The 20,450-nt window shown below is 41.4% G+C and overlaps 3 protein-coding genes across 3 annotated transcripts in view; 1 reads left to right on the forward strand and 2 right to left on the reverse strand.

The window, feature by feature from the left end:
• Mvd (mevalonate diphosphate decarboxylase) overlaps positions 1 to 20,450 on the reverse strand; it is a 106,740-nt gene that overhangs the window by 83,723 nt on the left and 2,567 nt on the right. The window lies entirely within an intron of this gene.
• Positions 33 to 19,518, forward strand: Pxn (Peroxidasin). Its single transcript, XM_076793917.1, has 6 exons — positions 33 to 360; positions 12,698 to 13,215; positions 13,696 to 14,185; positions 15,141 to 15,419; positions 15,898 to 16,249; positions 16,328 to 19,518. The coding sequence occupies exons 1-6, from the start codon at positions 173 to 175 to the stop codon at positions 18,377 to 18,379; spliced, it is 3,879 nt and encodes a 1,292-aa protein (XP_076650032.1). The 5' UTR covers positions 33 to 172; the 3' UTR covers positions 18,380 to 19,518.
• On the reverse strand, positions 19,187 to 20,402 carry LOC143357437 (acyl-coenzyme A thioesterase 13). The gene is made up of 3 exons (XM_076793941.1): positions 19,966 to 20,402; positions 19,645 to 19,829; positions 19,187 to 19,563 (listed from the first exon to the last, which is right to left on the reverse strand). Exons 1-3 carry the CDS (start codon positions 20,044 to 20,046, stop codon positions 19,407 to 19,409), a joined length of 423 nt encoding a protein of 140 aa, XP_076650056.1. The 5' UTR covers positions 20,047 to 20,402; the 3' UTR covers positions 19,187 to 19,406.

The raw sequence follows: 20,450 nt of genomic DNA on the forward strand, positions 1-20,450 counted from the left end.
GCAAAGCTCGCAAAAGTACTGGCAGCAGGACCTCCCTGGGAGCCAGTAGGTGAAAGTACACCGTGGTTCCGCACGGGCTGTTGCACAGTGGTTCCTCGCCTCGATGACGAACACGTGCTACCAATCGGTGTGAACGGCTTCGGTGCGAGAAGGATCGGATCCCGGCGCTACGATGAGGCTGCTCGGTGTTATTTGCTATGTCCTGGTCCTGCTGATCCTGCAGGCCTCCGCCACGGAGCACCAGCGGCTCAACGCCAGGACGGAATGCCCTCACAAGTGCATGTGCTTCGTGAACACGGTGCGGTGCATGTTCCAGAAGCTCAGCCGGGTACCGCAGGTACCCGCCAACACCACTGTACTGTAAGTGTCCGATTCTGCCACTTGTTATATTACTCTTGTTCTGCGAGTTGCTTCTTCATGCTTGGTCTTCTCCGATCGTTGCGTTTAGGAGGCTGCGCTACACTTTCTGGCCAGAGTGTGGGCGATCACTATGAGAGCAAATCATTTTAAAGCTTTAGTATTTAACGTCTTTTGCATACACTTTTGTCGTGTATCTACATACAGTGAAAAATATTCGAACGCCCTTTAAATTAGCATCACTTTTCTAAAATTGGACTAAACGACATGACAATTTTTTCTAGTAATTAGAAGCGTTGATTCACTGCATGACGGGCAAAAAGGGTTTCAAAAAAATTGCAATTGGGAGGAATTACGTGAAAAAGTAAAAAAGACAGTTTTTGAAACTTGTTTTATTTTTTCGTGTAATTCTTACCAGTTGCAGTTTTCCCAAAATCAATAAAAATGTAATAGGTATTCAGTATACATATTTAGGTAGACTCTGTTATCTAAAAATTGATAATTACCCACTAGTAATGTCGAAAAATGAACTCTCAGAGCAGTTTTATTATATTTTTAATAGAGCATAAAAGATTGTTGCAGGAAAAATATAATGGTTGCCTACACAAAGATTGATATTAGAAGTATAAAGAAACATAATTTTCTGCGGAAGCGCCATCGTAATTTTAGATACTGTGAAACAAAAATTCAAAGTAGATTATTTTGTCCTTGTCGTCAGATGATTCCGGTGTTAGTAGACAGTTTTTCGTGTTCGCAAACAGTGTCGCGTATTTGTCAAGACCATGGTCACGTATTTTGCGCGATCTCGACACATTCGTAGCCAGTGACGTGAAACTACGTTTCCTTAACAAGCTATAGCTGATTGCTGATCACGTAAAATTAAGTCAGTTTGTGAGTCGGCAGAATATTTCTTCCTTTTACATTAGAATTAGTAGGTAAAACACAAAATTATTTGTTATTTATAAAATTGTAACTGTAAACTTCGTACCTTTATGCAAATTCAAGTTTTTAGGGACCATTTCGTGAAAGCACATTTTTTGTTGGACTAATATTCTAGAATCGATTTTTATCAATTTCCGAGGTTACTATTTCTGCTTGACAAAGGACATTTACTAAGACACTAAAAACAGTAGAGACTGTTACCGAAACTAATTTTATGGTAACGGAGATGTTAATATTCGCAGAGTTCTCCCCGCTGTTTCTTGGAACTGCTTGTACCTTTCCCTCTGTTTTATTCCTGTTCGATGTTTCTCACTCTAGTCTCCGATACTCGAGAAGCGAGTGACCCGAAGAGAGATAACAGCCGGCAAGTCAATGTACCTATCACCCTTCGCAATATTCGTGGCGTAGTCCTAAATCTAGGGCTATTATCCTTGCGAAAAAATATTTATAAAGAAAACGATATTTAATCCGTTCTCCTGTAACACTCATTTCACTCAACAAATCATATTTTAAACGAACACATCAAATTGCAACGCAAGGAGAGAGAAATCAAATGCATTGTGGCATCTAGGAACACGAAACAGTTGAATTTGCACTCGACGTGCACAACAGAATTAACCCTTTGATGTACAAAGACATCTAAGTTACGTTGTGCGTCTCTCGTGACTAAATTGCGGATTTTATGCATTTATGACAAAAGTGAGTAGCTGCAATTTGAAACCGCGGAAAGATGAAAACAATTCAAGGCTATCACTGGAATAGTTTTGATCTACCAATCTTTAAAGTGGCTCCTGTTTCCTGGAACAGATACAGACAATTTTAATTTTACACATTTGAAGCAAAATGTCGTTTAATATTAAGCTTACTTAATACTTAACGGATGTTAAGCTTACAAAAATGTTAAATTAAAAATAATGAGTCAATTTCACTTAATTCGTACGACGAGGGGTTAATATTTTCCTGGTATAAAGATGGCTGGATTATTTTTTCAGTAACCAAGAAAGATTTTTATCGCGTATAAAAAGAAAGTAATTTCTGTACGAAACGTCCAATTTGATGAAATACTGTTTGCTAGGGGTAGCATTATGCGAGGGACCATTGTATACTTGCGTGCCTGCGTCTACCCTGCGGCTGCCTATCATCGGAGAAAAATTGGGACCGGTGTAATCAGAAAATTTACGGTTTGGATCGTGGGTCGCGGGTATTTCCAGTGCGGAATGCATGTGGGAAGCGTGGAATTGAATCGACAGCTCACCGTGTCCGATAAATGCGGGACGTACACCGTCTTTTCGTTGCTTTCTTTCGTGGTCGATACGATTTTCTTTTCGGTTTCGGAGTGCTCGGCTGCAGAGAAATATTAGGGCCGATCAGATTGAACAGTTTTTCACTTCCCGGATAAAATCACGGGAAGATAGAAGCAAGTTAAACGTGAAAGTCTATCTGTTTCTCTTTGGTGCACGTTATTATGAAAATAGTAATACTGCGGATGAAAATTTCATATCTACAATAAATGCTCCAGATACTACTCTTCCTGATTGCACCTATCGATTTTTGTCGTGAACGCATAAAATCCGAAGTCTCGTAATAGACGAAGAAGCAATGATCACCAAGCAAACAGTTTTCGAACGCTTCTTTAAAATTCACTATTGCATTCGCGCGTCATGCAATCGAATAAATAATTTCCTTAAGCGACATCTGAACTTCGGTATTTTTCAAATGCAAAGCTCTGCATTTACGACGTTTACTAGAGGAACTTACAATTGAATTTAATGCCAATTTGCATGGCAGAAATGCTCGCTTCGATGGCCACTCACCTTTTATTTCACGACTGAAAACATAAGCAGAATGTACTTCCTCTGTAATTCGGTTTGTCTTTATGAAATTATCAATTTAATATGAATTTACTGTGCAGAGGTCCGTAGAAAGAATCGCAATCCATTATTCTGTTCAACGTTTCCCTTAGTAGCCTTCACATACTTACCCAAAGTAGAAATTTCTGTTATTCCGTTGTAACAGTATGAATACGATTGACGGTGTACGCTTGGACCTAAAATATATACTTGATTTTTTATTCATAATATTTTTTTAAACGATATAAAGTTAACCAATCGGCCAAAAAAAGTAAACTTTTCTTCAAATCCTCAGAACTTTTCCAACTTTTTATATTCTTCTTTGAGAATAGGTTCAATGATGCATCCCAGTATATAAGTATCTAACTATAAGAAAATTTCTCACTTTTTGTGTTTTGATCACCGTAACATGGACGAGCAATGCTTTCACTGCCGAAGTTGTTAAGAAGTTTTGCTCATTACAACAATGAATAATCAGAATTTAACTGTAAAAAAAAACATTTGTACTTCCAGACTGTCTGTTTTCATCTCAACAGGGCCTAGTTGCATATGCCCAATAGTTATTCTAAAAAAAATTCTTAAGAATCAGTTGTTTCCTCGAGAAGCACCCCTTGAACAGTGAGAGATTATTATTGTATTATTTGACAGGCTTTCAGAGTCAGAAAGGAGAAGAACGCGAACCATCCTCAACTCTGTAAATCCACGATATCTCCTTTTATTGCGGTATCCTTGATCCGACGAAATTTCCAACAGCAGCCGGTCGAATTAACGGAATGAAAGAAAAGAGAAGCAGAAAAAGAAGAACAAGAGAATCGAGGCGGGAATCAGGTTACGCTCTCTTAAAGTGCACCACCTAATGGCCTTGTGCTCTTTGTGTACACGGTTAAATGGTCTACAACTCCACATTATGATCTCTTGAACCGTGTCCTCGCGAGTCCACGCTCGGTCGAGCAACGTTGCGCGCGTTGTATCCACCGCGATCATCAAAATCCATCGTCGTCATCACGATCCTCCGGACGATTTTATCTTCCCCTCGCGGCTACGTAGAATCATCCTGGTCCCGGTTTGCAACCGCTATTCGTGTCCGTGTCAACGCGCACAACGGAATAAATTTTACTGTACCGAGCAAGGTGTTTTCGGATACCGGTTAAAATAGGAACGAGCCCCGACTATATATAAAACGCGTTGCCGCGGCTGCGAATGAATCTTCCGGTCGAAACAACAATGGCGGATCGCGGTTACGCTAATCCTCGGACAAACATGCTACTCGATTAGACCGCGGCGGCGTCATTGTTTTCTTTCGAAATCGTTCCATCCTGAATCATCTGTAGCCTCCCGTGCCTCGAATATTCTGCTTTGTTATCTCGAAATGATTTATTGGTAATTTTGCAGAGTCGGATCATGAATTTTAGCAATGATAACCGCCAACTGAACTTGATGTAATACTCGGGCTTTACATACTTGTCTTTCATGTCGTTACGTTTGCTAATTATGTCTCCTCTGCTGCTTCTGTCTATTGTTGTTTTAGATTTGCACTTTACCGACTTCCAAGATGGCGAAATGAAGAGTTTCATGTGTGGAATAAAGATAACGTGATTCCGTAAACGAAATCAACACTTTTTGATATATTGCGATCTATATTTTCATCATTTCTATTCCCATTTTCATGAAATATCTGTGGGAATGAATATTCTTGGTGGATACTCGATTTCTCCTCTTTCTCTTCGCTTCGTGCCGAAGATTTCAATAGAAGCCGGAGCTTGAACATCCATCATTCGAATGAAATAGTGTTCTTTCTCCATTTTACCGGAATAATCTTCGGTGATAATTCTAATTTCGATCCGAACAGTTCTGTACAAACGTGAACTGAATATTTGTAATTAGTAAATTGTGGATTTTATAAATTCATAAAATGAAAGGATTATTTTCAAAAAGCAAAATTATTAAAGACAGCATTAAATTATTACAGAAGCAAAGACAGTTCTATGTAGCTCCTGTTTCTTAAAATTCAGGAAATTTGTATGATTTCATGATTTCTTTCGCAACTATCGCAATAATAATTACTATATTGTTAAAGATGTTCTATGTGAAAAGAATATTGATATTCATTGTGTGGTCTGATATCTAAATATTGATAAGAAAAAAGTATGATTGCATACTGATTTAAAAGAAATCGATAACATAAATGTCAAATAAACTCAGTTAACAGAGGTACAGAAAATATAAAAATCGGTCGCAAAGCGAGATAATGTTCTCGAACAAGTATATGTTCATAATTCGGGTTAAGGATGGTTCGAGTTCAGACGACAAGTGGACAAGAGTCCGTTGCACGGTCGAAGAAACGATAAGACGGTATCAGGGAACACGTATGTACACGTCGGGATATTTTATCGTTTCTGGCACCCTCGATCGATTTAAGGACGTCGTTTAAATATTTGTCTTCGATCGGTTTCACGACATCGCGTCGTCTCTAGAAACGTACAAAACACCGCCAGTTCTCCGAACCCGTTCGCGGCGTTTTTAAAAGATTCATTCCTACATGTTTATACCGTCGATCCAAAGAAATGACTAATCGAATGGCCGAGCGCTAATTGCAGGAACACCGGCTGTTCAATGACAATTAAAATCTCATTGAAAGAGGCAACGATAAACCGTTTGCATTAAGAGATGACTCAGAGATGAATGCACGCGCCCCTACACTATCACCCTCGCATGCGCCCGCGGCTGACTAATGAAAAGAGATCGTTATTAAATAAGCCATTACTTTTCCATCATCCGAACGACCGTTTAAAAGGCACACTTCCTTTCTCTGATTTAATATCCTCTAAATCTGTCACATTTATTTGAAAATCATTTTTATCCCTCGTCCAGCCTCGCATCCTTACTTCCCCGAGTCGGATTCGATTTTAATCAGGATTTCTACGTCTTGTCGCCGAAGTTGTAAACGTGTCAATTATGCACGTAACAAAAAAAAACCTATAATCTCGTTCTCAGAGGAAAATATTCTTAGTATTTTAAATAATCCTCGTCCGTAAAAATTATCATAGGGTAAGGGACCCAATAACTTAAAAAAGAGATATTAAATTTTGTTCATTAAAATCAGTTGATATGTTATATATCTCTTTTTTAATATTCATTATGCTTTACAAATAAGTATAATTAATATAGGCACAGCAGCTGGGTCCCTTACCCCAGGTGTGTGTACACGTTTGAAATACAGCAGACCAGTTTTCCTTTTCTTGTACATTATAAATATCTGACGATGATTTTGTAATTTAGTCATACATCTTGGGAACGAGCAAAATGTCTATCGATTTTCTGCTATTTGAGTAAATGTATTTGTTTGCAGTGTACACACGGCAGATGTTGCCAATATAGCGACGTTAGTCCAAAGGGAATTAATAAATCGATAACTCGCGTAAGATCTTGAAACAATTTCAACAGTGATCGATCCTCCATCGTGGCCGCTATTTTTCGCAGCCAGTTCGCTGTTTGAGTTAGAAGGAACGAAAAGCAATATGGAGTCGTTCGCCCACGTTCTCCCAGAGTTGAGGGATCGATAACGTAAGCCCCGGATCAAATTAAAAATTGAATCTCGTACACCTGTCTAACAGATAGAGATAAACCTAATCCAATGTCGGGCGTCATGTAAACATCAGAGGAGTGACTAACGACCGCTATCGGCGTTGTTTCATCCCGATCGATTCGCTCTTCCGGTTTCCACGGCAGTTAAATTTTGCTCGGAGGCGATAAATCGCTCGTATTTAAGGAACGACTGAAGGAAGCCGACCGCCGTTATTAAACTTTTCCGGTTCTTTCGACACGGTGAACCAACCTGTTAGTTTACATTCTGTATACCAGTTTCTATTTTAACGCGGATTCGCCGGTCTTCTGGAGCCTTAGGTCCGCCATGTTATTCTTGCCGTTGGAGTGACAAAATCGACGAAATTCTTTTAAACATTCCATCCCAGTGAAATCTGTTCAATGTATATTATACAGTTTAACGTATAAGAAGAAAAATGATATTTTGTCAAATATTAAGATTATTAATAAATAAGAACTGTTCGAGATTCGGTATGAAGGTGGAACTTTATGGTATCTATAGCAGAAGTATGAACGTAGGCGAGCAGAAAACCGTAAATCGCACCAACCCATGTATGGATACTTCTGAATCACGGACCAGTAGATGACGAGCCGTGACATCATTGAAGTCACAACTTTTAGCGAATAAGAACGAACGATGATCCAATCGTCAGTTTCCGAAAATCTTCTATTTATAGTTCCGTCACTTCGTTCAGTTAGAAAAACATGCAAATAATTGCTAGCACACTTTAAGGTTACTGCTATCAAGCTGCGCGAAGTGCCTCAATTTAGAAATCGCAGAAATAGAAAAATTATCGTGTTTACACAAACTTTAAACTTCTAAAAAGTTATTTCAGAATAGTACGTCTATAAGATTCAATCTCAACATGTTTTGATTCCCTTTAAAATCATTATAGAAAATAAAAATTGTCTTCATCATCTCCCATAAAAATAGGAGTCATTTAGGAACATCTTCCTCTCTTTAATCATTTCATCATTTCACTCCTGCAAATTGCAGTTAATCATTTTCGTCATAAAAGCATAAGATACGCAGTTTACAGATAAGAATGACGAGGACCGAAGGGGAATGTCGAATCTCATTAGGAAAAATCATCGCCCTTAATTAACATTTAAAGTGACGATAAATATTCAAAATAATAATGAATGTTTAAATTGACGTCGTTTCATGCGACAAAGCTGAAAGACATGCTCGTCCACGGTGCATTAAACTCTCCTGAAACACGAATTATTTCCTCGGGCATAGCAAACGACTTTCACTCTATCATCTCCGGTCAAGACTCTTCGCATAAATGAATTCATGCCATTCTCCTGTCTCCGTGATCTTCTTTGCCGTGGTTCGGGGGAGAAAAGAAAAAAAAAGAACTCTGAGAGCACTCGCGGCCACAATATGCGTCCAATCGAAGCACAATTCAATCTCTTCAAGTTAATGAAAACATTCAGCCCTGTTACGAACAGTAATTTTATTCATACACCGGTTTAGGCTCCTCCGGCGTTTTGCGCCCGCCATTGAATTTGCTCGAGCCAGCGGGAGGCGGTTTTTTCGTTGCGATTTTTATGAGAAAACCTCAAGCGGCCTTTGTTGCCGCTTGTTGTAAACAAAGAAGCTGGGCACTGCGATATCCGAGCTGCTAGAGCACAGACTAGGCACCGGAAATATGCATTATTTAAGATGCTGCACGATTCGTTTACAGTGACAGTATTATTAGATCATCCTCAACGAGTCCCCTCGTTTTTTACTCTAACTTCAAGTGTGTAAAATAAAGTCACTTTGAATAGATAGAAGTATTCACCGTTGTTTTCAATAGCATCCCCTCGTCTATTAATCAACTTTTTTCATTCACACATCCACTTGAATTAAAGATCTACTGCTTCAATTAGTGCTTTTAATTTTTCGAAAATCACTAACGTGAAAGGACAGCGAAACTCGAGTGGCCTCCATGTTTACACTCCTCGGCGATAGTTCTGGGATTTTTATCTGCTAGATATTTGGGACATATATCGAGTAAATACTGTACTTAATTAGTTGGCGATTTAGTCACATAGTAAATGCTAAAAAATTCGTCGATTTCGAATATTTTTTATTTATAATTATGTAATCTTCTAGTACAAAATACGGAAGTTGATTCAAAATTTTGAACCGTCAACTGTGTTTTATGTAAAATAATCTGACTGATCATCTGCTTCTGATTTTCTAAAGCACCCTGTATATTGCACACGGCTATAGTTAGAATTAATGAGTCGGAAATGCTAAGAAAGGAATAATGTAATGATACGTGAAAATGTTTCGTAAATACAGTTTGCCAGAAGATTAGCGCAACTTTCACTAGCAGATTATACGGATTATTTACGTTCGATTATTGACATAGTTTTCATCATTCACTTAACGCTGACAGGGCTTGATCGGTGCGATTAACGGTTGTCACTATGAATATCGATGGCTCCGGTTATTATTAAGGCCGGTAATGATAGATGAATACTCCGATTTCTCTCTGAATTAAATTGCACTTCGTTTAATGCGCGTAGAAATCGAGATGGCGGCCGACAGGATAGGAACGAAACATGAAGGAACGTGTGCAATTACGTTAATAATACTCTAATTATTTTCTTGACGTAGAAAGAATATAAATACCAAGGAAGAAATAAAATTGAGACTACATTGTTAAAAATTGTGTCTCGGAATTTCCTCATGATTAAACAGCGTAAAGTTTTTTATCGATTCCGCCAACTGGTTATCGCGGATATATAGTTTTATATAATGAAAAATTAAATTTTTATAGTTGAAAATTGGTGTTCAGTATTACAAGTGACTTGGTGAAATTTTGCAAAATGGCGGTACTGACCCCAGTAACAAGTATTCTCGATCAGCGTCTCGTTTTTATTGAATAAATACATCTTTGCTAAATCAATGACAATCGTACGAAATAACATCCCTCGATCGATCTGAACAATCAATCGAAGAATACACATTATAAAAATCGTGCTGAATGTTACGCGAAGATCGGTGTCCGTCTGATAACAACGTTTACAGCAAGATAAGCTGGTAAAACATTGCAAAATATTGGATTAACCGAGCAACAAGTTCACAGTTATTTAAACAAGACACAGTTTTACATTGATGCTATTCATCAAAGAAATATTTATCGTTTAAAAATTCTAAATCCGCAGTGCCAAAATACTTTTCTACATAAGTAACTTTATTCGCAGATTTTATAAAAATTGTACTTTAACATTTGGACTGTAGAATGACATTTCAAAAAAAATCCATACCTCATATTTGACATTTTACCAGAAGTATCTTTAGTCCTTGTTAGAAGCGGTAAAACGTCTTCCTTGTTAGTAACAAGAGGCACTTACCGATGCCAGATACATTGTGTATCATCTCCTTCACGAGATGTTATGATATCAAACATCGAAGATATTTATGGTTCTCCAGCAGCCTCTGGACAAGTTATCGGGCCAATGCACATAGTATTAATAGGTCAAGCTATAAGCGATCACGCATCTGTTCGAAAGTTAAGTCACTGAACTTTGGAATAGTCTAACAATACTGTTTTCGATCTGAAACGACGCTATTATCACCGGTTAGATGTGGTTTTTATCGAAGAAAATGGCCATCGTTCTCGCAAAGAACGTCAAAAACACTAAACTGTTTTTCGATCTGCTAAGACGTTATTATTACCGATTCGACATGGTTTTGATCGAAGGAAACGACCATCGTTCTCGCGAAGAACGTTAACAATGTGAAAACTGGACTCTTTTCTCTGAAACGCCGTCGCTCGGAGACCAAAGAATATCGCGTTACGCCATTTCGTTGTTAAGCGTGTCGCTGCATCTATGTATTGTAATTACGGACGGTCGGCGTGTGCAACGTAGAGCGAATTACTGACGCGATGCAAATATCACGTGTCATTAATACAACCGTGTCAAAACGCATGACCGCCGGTGATTCGGTGAAAGGGGATATCATCTCTGACTCGTATTTTCTGCCGATTTCTTGGGAAATGTTACCCGTACTTTATGTTACACAATATATTCGACGCATTGGCATTTTAATGACACAGTGATTCAAACGTTTCTATGTTCAGAGTATAGTCGGGAATAGCGAAGTTTCCTCTGCAAGATAATATCTATAGTCTGATTATGTACTTTTATCTTATGATCCACTCTCTTCCATTTCAATTTCTTGAACGCCACTTTTTATTGCTAACTTTCAGCGCGAAATACTAACACTTGGTCATTCATCCGTCAACCATTATGAGTTGAATCCTAGAAATTTCAAACCTGAGTCGCACTAAAATCTTTGGGCATTCTAGGACCTGAGTCCTTCGTCCTTACGAGGAGTTCCTGAGACTGTGCCCTCTAATCTCTAATTTGGAGTCCTTCGGTCTTGCAGATTTCTGAATGAAAGACTTTAGATTTGAAAGATTTCGAAGTTGGCAATCAGTTATTTAAGCCAAAAGTTATTGAATCCTTCACTTTGCATGTCTCTGGATCTTCTCACGCTAATTTGAATTGACCCGAGTTTATTGAAATTATATTTGAGCCAATTCCGAGTTCATCTTTGAACTCCTGAATCCTTGACTTTTGCGGTCTCTGGACTAACTTGGATCTACGCTTATGTACGGCTCGTTCGAGCGAGATCGCCTGGTCCCCGGAGATCTATGCATCTTAATCGCCAACGCGATTATCAGCGGGGCGCGAATGATAAACGAACGGCATCGAATGCGTGACGACTGGCTTCAGAATCGGCGGACAAACAAGTTCTCCTTTCCTTCCGATCTACTATCTGGCGCAATTGATTCGATAGGAACGCCACGCCGCAGAACGAGCACAATGCAACGAGACCGTTGACGATGCCGGGGAGCCGGTTTCGACTTTATTCAAAAGGTCGGTGATGCGGACATTTGTTCGACGTTAGTCACGTCGCGAAATAGATTTTCCGACGGTTGTACCCGTTGAGAAACAATGATACAGACGGTGCAGAGCCCGTGGGCCCATTACACGCTCCGCCGCTGCAAAGATCGGAGTCATAAAGCGCAAAGCTCTTAATTAACGATTTTACTCGACTCGTTGCGCATTACCTCCTCCCTCTAAATTGCCGGGTGAGTTCTCGGTTCGACGCGCCGGTATTTTAACCTCTTTATCGCCACGGCTGATCTTCTTCCAGTGGCTCGTTTTGTCGAGCTCGAGCAGAACAGAACAGAACGGAACGGAATGGAACGGGGGGAAAAAGGGGGGACGGGGCCGCGTGTGCGAGACTGAAATTTCGCGCTTCTCTCGCGACTCGACGCGAAACTGAAATAACGGCCCTTCCTGAAAAGGGGACTTCGTCGCCCGAGCTAAATCCGCGCGAATAGAGACTGATCCTGGAACAATGAGAACCAGTCCCGGAAGCGCGGTTCGCTCGATATAACCGCTCAAAAATTCAACAAAATTGAACGCGGCTTTTCAGAGACCCTGCACGCGGGATCTATCAGCCCGTTATTCAAGAATGTCCGACACACATCTTACGCATAAGAGACCAGCTGTATTCTCTGCGAGTCAGAAATACCGACAGACAATGACGGAATACAGCCATCTTTCTTCCGAACAGGCGGTTTACATATTTCGTCGAAAACCTCCAAGGCTTTGAATCTAACTTGAATATAAAGGACTTCTGCTCGGTAGATCGTGCAAGACATAAACAGTGGAAAATTTATGAATGTATCGTTCATTTCAATAGTTTTTTTTTTTCGCAATTATGATGTAGATGCACAAGCATCCGCACTGCCTAGTTGTAACTTTATACGAGGATTGCAATACACCTTGGCCAATTAACGTGTCTAGTTCTGTTCATAACATTCCACGTTGAAGGGTATCGGTTGCTTTTCTCCAATCGAAGAGATAATTAATTAATGATTTATATTTCCTTCGGCGGTACTGAGAATGTTTCTCGCAACTTTCAGTGACCTGCGGTTCAACAACATCGCCGAGCTTCGTCCAGGCACCTTCCACGGCCTGCCAGAGCTGCACACGCTCCTGCTGAACGACAATCGCATCAGACACCTCTCGCCGAAAACATTCGAAGGCGCGCCCAAGCTGAGGTTCCTCTATCTCTACAAGAACCACCTGGAGCGCATATCGCCGGACGCGTTCGCCGGTCTACCGAAACTGGAGCAACTGTATCTGCACTACAACCACCTGAGAGAGATCAAGAAGGGCACGTTCAATGATCTACCGGCCCTGGAACGGCTGTTCCTTCACAACAACATGCTCCATCATCTGCCCGCCGACGCGTTTCATAACGTCGGCCCGATGACGAGACTACGTCTCGACAGAAACGCGTTGGTCTGCGACTGCGATCTCGTCTGGCTGGTGCAACGACTGCAGCACAAGCCTTCGGAGATGGCAGCCGTGTGCCAGTCGCCGGTCGAGATGAAGGGTCGTTCACTGACGGCGATGTCGCCAGACGATTTTCATTGCAGTTGAGTAATGCGCGTTTCCCTATGTAAAAGCCCATTTTAACGGAAGAGTCGCTGGACTGATTGATGCGAACCGAGACGACAATAACGATAGGGTAGGGTGGAGCTTGAAGTCCTGACTTCTCGAAATCTTGGTTCATTCTTCAGCCTTCACCCTTTGAAGGATTTCTGGTCCCACGCTACTCGACCACAAGTTCTGGGTCTTATAGCTATCTAGGTTTTTGGACTTTGTGGTCAGACACTACGTTACTATCAGAAAGATCCGTACTCGGTTTGATTAGCACTCGATGAAGTCTTATAATCTGCCCAACGTGACGCGTCAGTGGAGCACCACGGTGCGTCCTTTGCTAACTATCTGTGACTTCAACTATGTCGCATTCGAGTTTACCTTTACGGACAGATTACAATTGAACCGCCACGAGGTGAAAGAGTTAACCCCGAAGAGCAAGGTCCCCAAAATAACCGACGTCCTCTTTTTCCAGCCAAGCCGCGCATCATGAGCGGCCCGGAGGACGTCGAGGTGCGGCTGGGTGGCACGATAACGTTCAGCTGCGACGTGATAGGCGATCCTACGCCGGAGATCAAGTGGATGCGTGACTCGTACGAGGTGCCGATCGACGGAGATCGTTGCGTGATGAAGGACGACGGGACCCTGGTGATATCGGACGTGACCGATCAGGACACCGGGGAGTACGAGTGCGTGGCTAAGAGCGAGATGGGTCTGACGAAGTCGCGAAAGGCCAGAGCCGTGATCACCGTGTCGCCGTCGTTGAGGTTCACGCAGCTGCCGGAGTCGCAGACGGTCTCGATCGGCACGGATGTCTCTTTCACCTGCAAGGTGGAGGGTCTTCCCACGCCCAGGGTTCAATGGTGGCGGAACGGTCAGCAGCTGAGCGTGGGCGGCCGTGTCGCGATCGAGGACAACGGAGACGTGTTGCGCATACTCGCCGCGAAAGAATCGGACGCGGCCAGGTACGTTAGCGCCAACGTGTGTTTTAAGTAAAATCGTGGTCTGCGAAAGATCTATAATAAATCTTGAATGGGGATGCTCCAGACTAAACGGAACTGTCGTCGAGCGGTGGCGGATGAACATGGGTCATCCAGCTATCGTTCGGCACAGGGACGTTTACGAGAGAGTGATGAGCAGACGGCGGATCGTGTACATTTATGACAAAAATTAGTAGGTATCATTTAAAACAGTAGAAACATTAGAATTTAAAAATGCTGTTGTATTACATTCAAAACCGCTAGTCAAATGCATGTTTTTTAATTGAATACGAAGAGATTACACATGGAACTATGGTAATTTCGCGGCCCGTGGTAAGCAACCCGATATTATTTATTTATTTATTTATTTATTGCTTTAAACCAAGTGGTTTATATAGCAAGTACAATATTATTACATCTAGCTTACATTAAATAGGTTTACACTGTTTCTAAAGTCTAACGGAACATTGTTTAAGGAAATTATAAATTATTTTTAGTCCTTTTATGTCAGGTTTACATAAGAAGGAACTAATACAAAGAGGGAAACAGTACTTGCCTTTGAGGAGCTTTGTTTCCAATGTATTGCGTTCGTTTTCATAGTCTGGACATTGCCATATAACATGATTTAGGTCTTGGAGTTCTGCTCCGCATTGGCAAGCACTGTTAGCTATAAAGTTAACCCTCGCCAAAGAACCATTTAAATTATAGTGATTAGCTCGACATCTATTAACAAAAACTAGAAAATCTCTAGAGAGCGTGTTTATTTAGGTCAATCATTACAAGATTCTTCCGACCCTAATATTCCCTTATTCACCCTTATTCGTTACGAGATTTTATTGAATTCAACCCGATATTATGTTGGCAAAAGTATTGAGGGTGCACATACCCCAAAACCATAGAAGGATAATGTTCTCATTCGGCCACGAAAAATGTCTAACAGGTACGTTTGTCGCGCGAAAAACGCCAACGGGTATGCGGAGACCAGCGCCGATTTGAGGGTCCTCGACTCGACCTACGGCCCTCCTAGGCTGACCTACGAGCCGCAGGACATGGAGGCGGAACCCGGCGCTATTATAGAAGTCCCGTGCAGGGTCGAAGGTATACCGAAACCGGTGATACTCTGGAAGAAAGATGGAACCGCGGTCGAGGGGAGCAGGATACGGATCTCTCGCGCTGGGAGCCTGTACCTTTACAATGTCACCCCGGCGGACACTGGCAGGTGAATTATCTGGTTACCTTCATTTCTGGCCGTTAACCCCTTGGATCCTGAATGTATGACATTTCACAAACAAAAATTGAAAGAGGGAGAGAGAGAAAGAATTTGGATGCTTGCCAGCTTGGAGAGCTGCTTGCTACTGCAACCCAGTATTGTCTTCTAACTGATGTATTTATTCGTGTCTATATAATATTATACCTGAGGTTAGAGCCATCTTCTCGAGACCACTTGTTATAGGAAAGAATTTCGAGCACAACCTTGTATAGTCTTCTCTAAATTAAGAACACGAATACTTAATTTGCGAATACACGGTTCACGGATTCCGTGTTCGCGTGTCCCTTCGGTACACGTCCAAAATCGTAGACTCTGCTTTAAACCCTTTATAACAGTGCAATGTATGGCTCTATTTGTCTCATCCTAGATGTCAAAAGCTCCTTCTGAAAGACGTTCACGAGTAATCTTTAGAAACTTCTGCACTTAGATACGAGTGTTCAGCAGTGAACGAATATGGTCGCGCCACGGCCCAAGCCCTGGTCCGCGTTCGCCAGCCGGAGACGTCGGATGTTCTGGTGATAAGAGCGTTCAAAGACGCGAAGGAGGAGATCGATCGTGCGATTAATAACACGCTGACAAGCCTCTTCAGCGGCAATCAATCCGGCCGTGTAAACCCATTCCGGTTAGCGCGGTTTCCAGATGCAGCTGGTCGCGCCGCAGCCAGACCAGCTGAAATCTTTGAGCGTACGCTGGTCAATATCCGACGCATGATCAACTCTGGTGTCAGCGCGAATACGACCAAGGAATACCAGTACGAGGAATTTTTAACACCCGAACAGGTACTATATCTTCTCCATAGCTCTCAATTGTTTCCTCTTGTTCTTTAAACTTCATTTCCGTTATTTTCCCAATCTCAGGTGAGAGAAATCGAGAGACTGTCCGACTGCACAGGCCACAGGCGTCGGCGGAATTGCACGAACATGTGCTTCCACAATAGGTACCGCAGCATAGACGGCAGCTGCAACAACATGCGGTATCCTACTTGGGGCTCGTCGTACACAGGTTTCCGCAGAGTTCTGCAACCGATTTACGAGAACGGCTTCTCGACGCCGGTTGGTTGGGAAAGAGGTCGCCGTTACTACGGGTATCCAAAGCCCGCGGCGAGACTCGTCTCGACCACGCTGGTGACGACGCACAATGTTACCTCTGACGAGAGGATCACGCACATGGTAATGCAGTGGGGCCAGTTCTTGGACCACGACTTGGACCACTCGTTGCCGTCGGTCTCCAGCGAGTCCTGGGACGGCATCGACTGCAAAAAGTCCTGCGACAATGCCGCGCCTTGCTTCCCCATGGAGGTTCCGCCGGGCGATCCTCGTATAAACAATAGAAGGTGCATCGACTTCATCAGGACCAGCGCGGTTTGCGGTTCGGGGATGACGAGTATACTGTGGGGCAGCTTCTCTCCCAGAGAACAGTTGAACCAACTGACAAGTTACCTGGACGCGTCCCAGGTGTACGGTTACGACGACGACTTGGCTAGAGATCTGCGAGACTCCACCACGGATCACGGTCTGCTGCGCGAAGGACCTACCTTTCCTGGTCACAAACCCCTCCTGCCATACGCCTCTGGTCAATTTGTCGATTGCAGAAGAAATCCTCTTGAAAGTTCGATCAATTGCTTCGTAGCAGGGGATATCCGAGCGAACGAACAGGTGGGTCTGCTTGCTATGCACACGATCTGGCTGAGGGAGCATAACCGCATCGCTCGCAATCTTCGGGAAATGAACCCACACTGGAACGGGGAGAAGCTGTACCAAGAAGCCAGGAAGATCGTCGGTGCTGAGATGCAGCACATCACCTATCAGCAATGGATGCCTCACGTCTTCGGCGGTACGGCTGATGAGCTTATCGGCTCTTATCGCGGCTACGATCCAAACTTGGACGCCAGTATATCGAACGTGTTCGCCACTGCGGCTCTAAGGTTCGGCCATACCCTCATTCAACCACGACTGGAACGTTTGGACGAAGACTTCAAGTCGATTCCTCAAGGACCTCTTCTTCTACGGGACGCGTTCTTCGCGCCGTGGAGACTGGTGGATGAGGGAGGGGTCGATCCTTTGATGAGGGGAATGTTCGCCACCGCTTCCAAGTTGAAGCTACCCGAGGAGAACTTGAATTCGGAATTGACGGAGCAACTGTTCCGCACAGCGCATGCTGTCGCGCTGGATCTCGCCGCGATGAACATCCAACGTGGCAGGGACCATGCCCTCCCGGGGTACTTAGAATGGAGGCGATTCTGCAATCTGTCGTACGTGGAGACTTTCGAGGACCTGGCTGGTGAAATACGCAGCGGTAAAGTAAGACAGAAATTGAGGGAGCTGTACGGTCATCCTGGAAACATAGACGTTTGGGTTGGCGGTGTCCTGGAGGATCAACTGCCCAACGCCAAAGTGGGACCACTGTTCCAGTGTCTGCTGCTGGAACAGTTCAAACGTACCAGAAACGGCGATAGATTCTGGTACGAAAGCCCGACTATATTCAAGCCGGAGCAACTAGCGCAGATTAAGCAGACGAGTCTGGCTAGGATCCTCTGCGACAATGGCGATAATATCAACCGAATACAACCCAACGTGTTCCTCCTGCCCGAGGCTGACAATAAATTTGTAACCTGCGACGAGTTACCATACGTAGACCTAAGAATCTGGTCAGATTGCTGTGACGGGTGCGAGGATCATAGTAACACGATCTCGCGCTTCCGGCGCAGTGCGGCCAAATACTTACCTACGCAAAATAATTTAGCGAACGATGTCATCAAGCGTACTGCTGATGAGAGAATCGAGTATTTAGAACGGACGATCGAGGAGACTGAACGGGAATCTATAAAACTTAAAATACTAGCCGAGTCTCTGTCTCATAAGATAGAAGACTTGAGATCGCTCTTAGAGGACGTTAAGAAACTGAAATAAAATGATAGACAAATTGCCATTGTCTTTGTAGAACATGACTCTTATCAATTAGTATTCACTTTGCTAGATGCGCTTGTATTTTTTAACTCTACACATTTGTTAATGTACATACACTGCGAATTATAGAATCTGCACCGTGATGCAAAGATTGATTCTTTGTCGTCCTTTACACTCTTTTCGTTTACCATTTATGTGATTTTTAGAAGATCACGAAGAAATAGAATGTCCTATAATTCTGTTTTTACAGATATAGTATCGGATAACAAGGACCAGTTTTGGACCACAAAGAATTATACGTCGCTTTAATAATATTATTCGGGCACGTTTCAGCATCAATTTAGGTAAAATTATTTATATGAACAGTGTTGTTGCAACACAAACCTTCGATATACAATTTAAATTCTAGATTGTAGACAAAGCATGTAAGAATGGAGCTTTTTACTTGTACTAGTTTTTAATCGTTTTTTTTTTTTATATTAATTATAAATGCAGTACATTTCAGTAAAGTATTTAGGCATTAAAATTGACTCTTTTATACAAACATATCACTGAAACTTTATGCATTATGCAAGTTGATCGTTTATATATTAAAAAGAAATATTTAATACATTCTGTGCTCAGCTGCGAATATTGAAATATCTTTTCCAGGGATTGCTAACACGTGTGTTGCTTAAATATGTACAAATTTGACATATTCATTTCTATGTCATCAGCAATTGCATTTCTCATAATCTTGTGCCATTAAACATTGTATGTAGAATATATTATAATGATTTATAATGTATATTTTATATAGTAAAAGAAATGTTTTAGTCATAATGTGTTCATTTAATATCAAGTACAAGAGAATACTATATGATATTGCATATACACATTGTATTACAGTCTTCATACAAAATATATATATACAATATAAAATATTCCATGATATTTAGATGTTACACATACTATCACACAGCCAACAATATTCAGTACACTGATCAGTAGCAATATGTATCGTAATATACTTCTACCTTTCTTGTATATTTCAACTTCCAATAAATTTTGTTTGTCGCCCCTGAGCGACAATATCCTTCCCATCATTCTTAGTAATATCTACTGAAAGAAAAGCTAATCTTTTTCCAGCACGTATAGTTTTAGCATCTACAACAATTGTTTCACCAGGTAGTGCAGGTTTCATGAACCTATGCCAAAAATTATTGACAGTTGTAAACCGCATTTCGCACAAAATAAAATAAGAAGTACATATGTAAAAATGTACGCACGTAACATGAAGATCTACCGATAATCCTGGTGGACTGTCTTTATAAGTCATCAAAGCATAAGTGGATACGCAATCAATAATTGTGGATGTGAATCCTCCGTGCAAAAAGCCACCCATATTCAAGTGTTCTTCAGAAACAACAAGTTTTGCTTTACAATTACCATCTCCTGCTGAGACTATTTCGAGCTGATTAAAAAAAACAATAAGATCATATAAAATATAATTTGGAAATAAAAACTACAAATCTTCTCAATAGATTCAGATATACCTACGTTCACTATGAAATTATATTAAAAAGAAATAAAATATATCATGAACTTACCTTTTTCATACACTGTCCAAAGCCAGGTGATGTACATACTCTACTTAAAATTGTTTTAACAAATTCAGTGGCCCGATTCATAATTGCAATTATATGTTATCTTACACTTCTTTGTTCAATAAGTACGTAATCGCAAATGTTTAGATTTTTTCACAATTCTCTTACATGCTAATATTGCTCAACTAGCTTCTATATAATTTACATTCATTCTAAGTATACATGAATATGTATGTACATATATTATTGATACCGAACGTAACCTACAGAATACATTACACACTAAGAAATTTTTACCAGTAATTCATAAATTAAACGACACAGTTACATAACGATTCTGATAATGTCAATTCTAAAATAATGTCAACCAAATCTAAAGTGTACATTCATGGCATTTTTGAAAAAATGTCGTCACGTTCATTTATAAAAATAAAACGTTCATGTTCCATCAAATAAGGCAAGTATGTATAACCAAATAAAAGGAATAA

Source organism: Halictus rubicundus, chromosome 9 (assembly GCF_050948215.1).
Source record: "Halictus rubicundus isolate RS-2024b chromosome 9, iyHalRubi1_principal, whole genome shotgun sequence".
NCBI classification, from domain to species: Eukaryota; Metazoa; Arthropoda; class Insecta; order Hymenoptera; family Halictidae; genus Halictus; species Halictus rubicundus.

What these genes read in the sequence shown, in the direction of transcription:
- Pxn (XM_076793917.1), top strand. Translation starts at nt 173, where the DNA reads ATGAGGCTGCTCGGTGTTATTTGCTATGTCCTGGTCCTGCTGATCCTG. An exon ending in AAAGAATCGGACGCGGCCAG is followed by an intron (nt 14,186 to 15,140) that starts GTACGTTAGCGC and finishes AATGTCTAACAG; the next exon opens with GTACGTTTGTCGCGCGAAAA. An exon ending in ACCCCGGCGGACACTGGCAG is followed by an intron (nt 15,420 to 15,897) that starts GTGAATTATCTG and finishes TTCTGCACTTAG; the next exon opens with ATACGAGTGTTCAGCAGTGA.
- LOC143357437 (XM_076793941.1), bottom strand. Translation starts at nt 20,046, where the DNA reads ATGAATCGGGCCACTGAATTTGTTAAAACAATTTTAAGTAGAGTATGT. An exon ending in TTGGACAGTGTATGAAAAAG is followed by an intron (nt 19,830 to 19,965) that starts GTAAGTTCATGA and finishes TTTTTTAATCAG; the next exon opens with CTCGAAATAGTCTCAGCAGG. An exon ending in TCGGTAGATCTTCATGTTAC is followed by an intron (nt 19,564 to 19,644) that starts GTGCGTACATTT and finishes TTTTTGGCATAG; the next exon opens with GTTCATGAAACCTGCACTAC.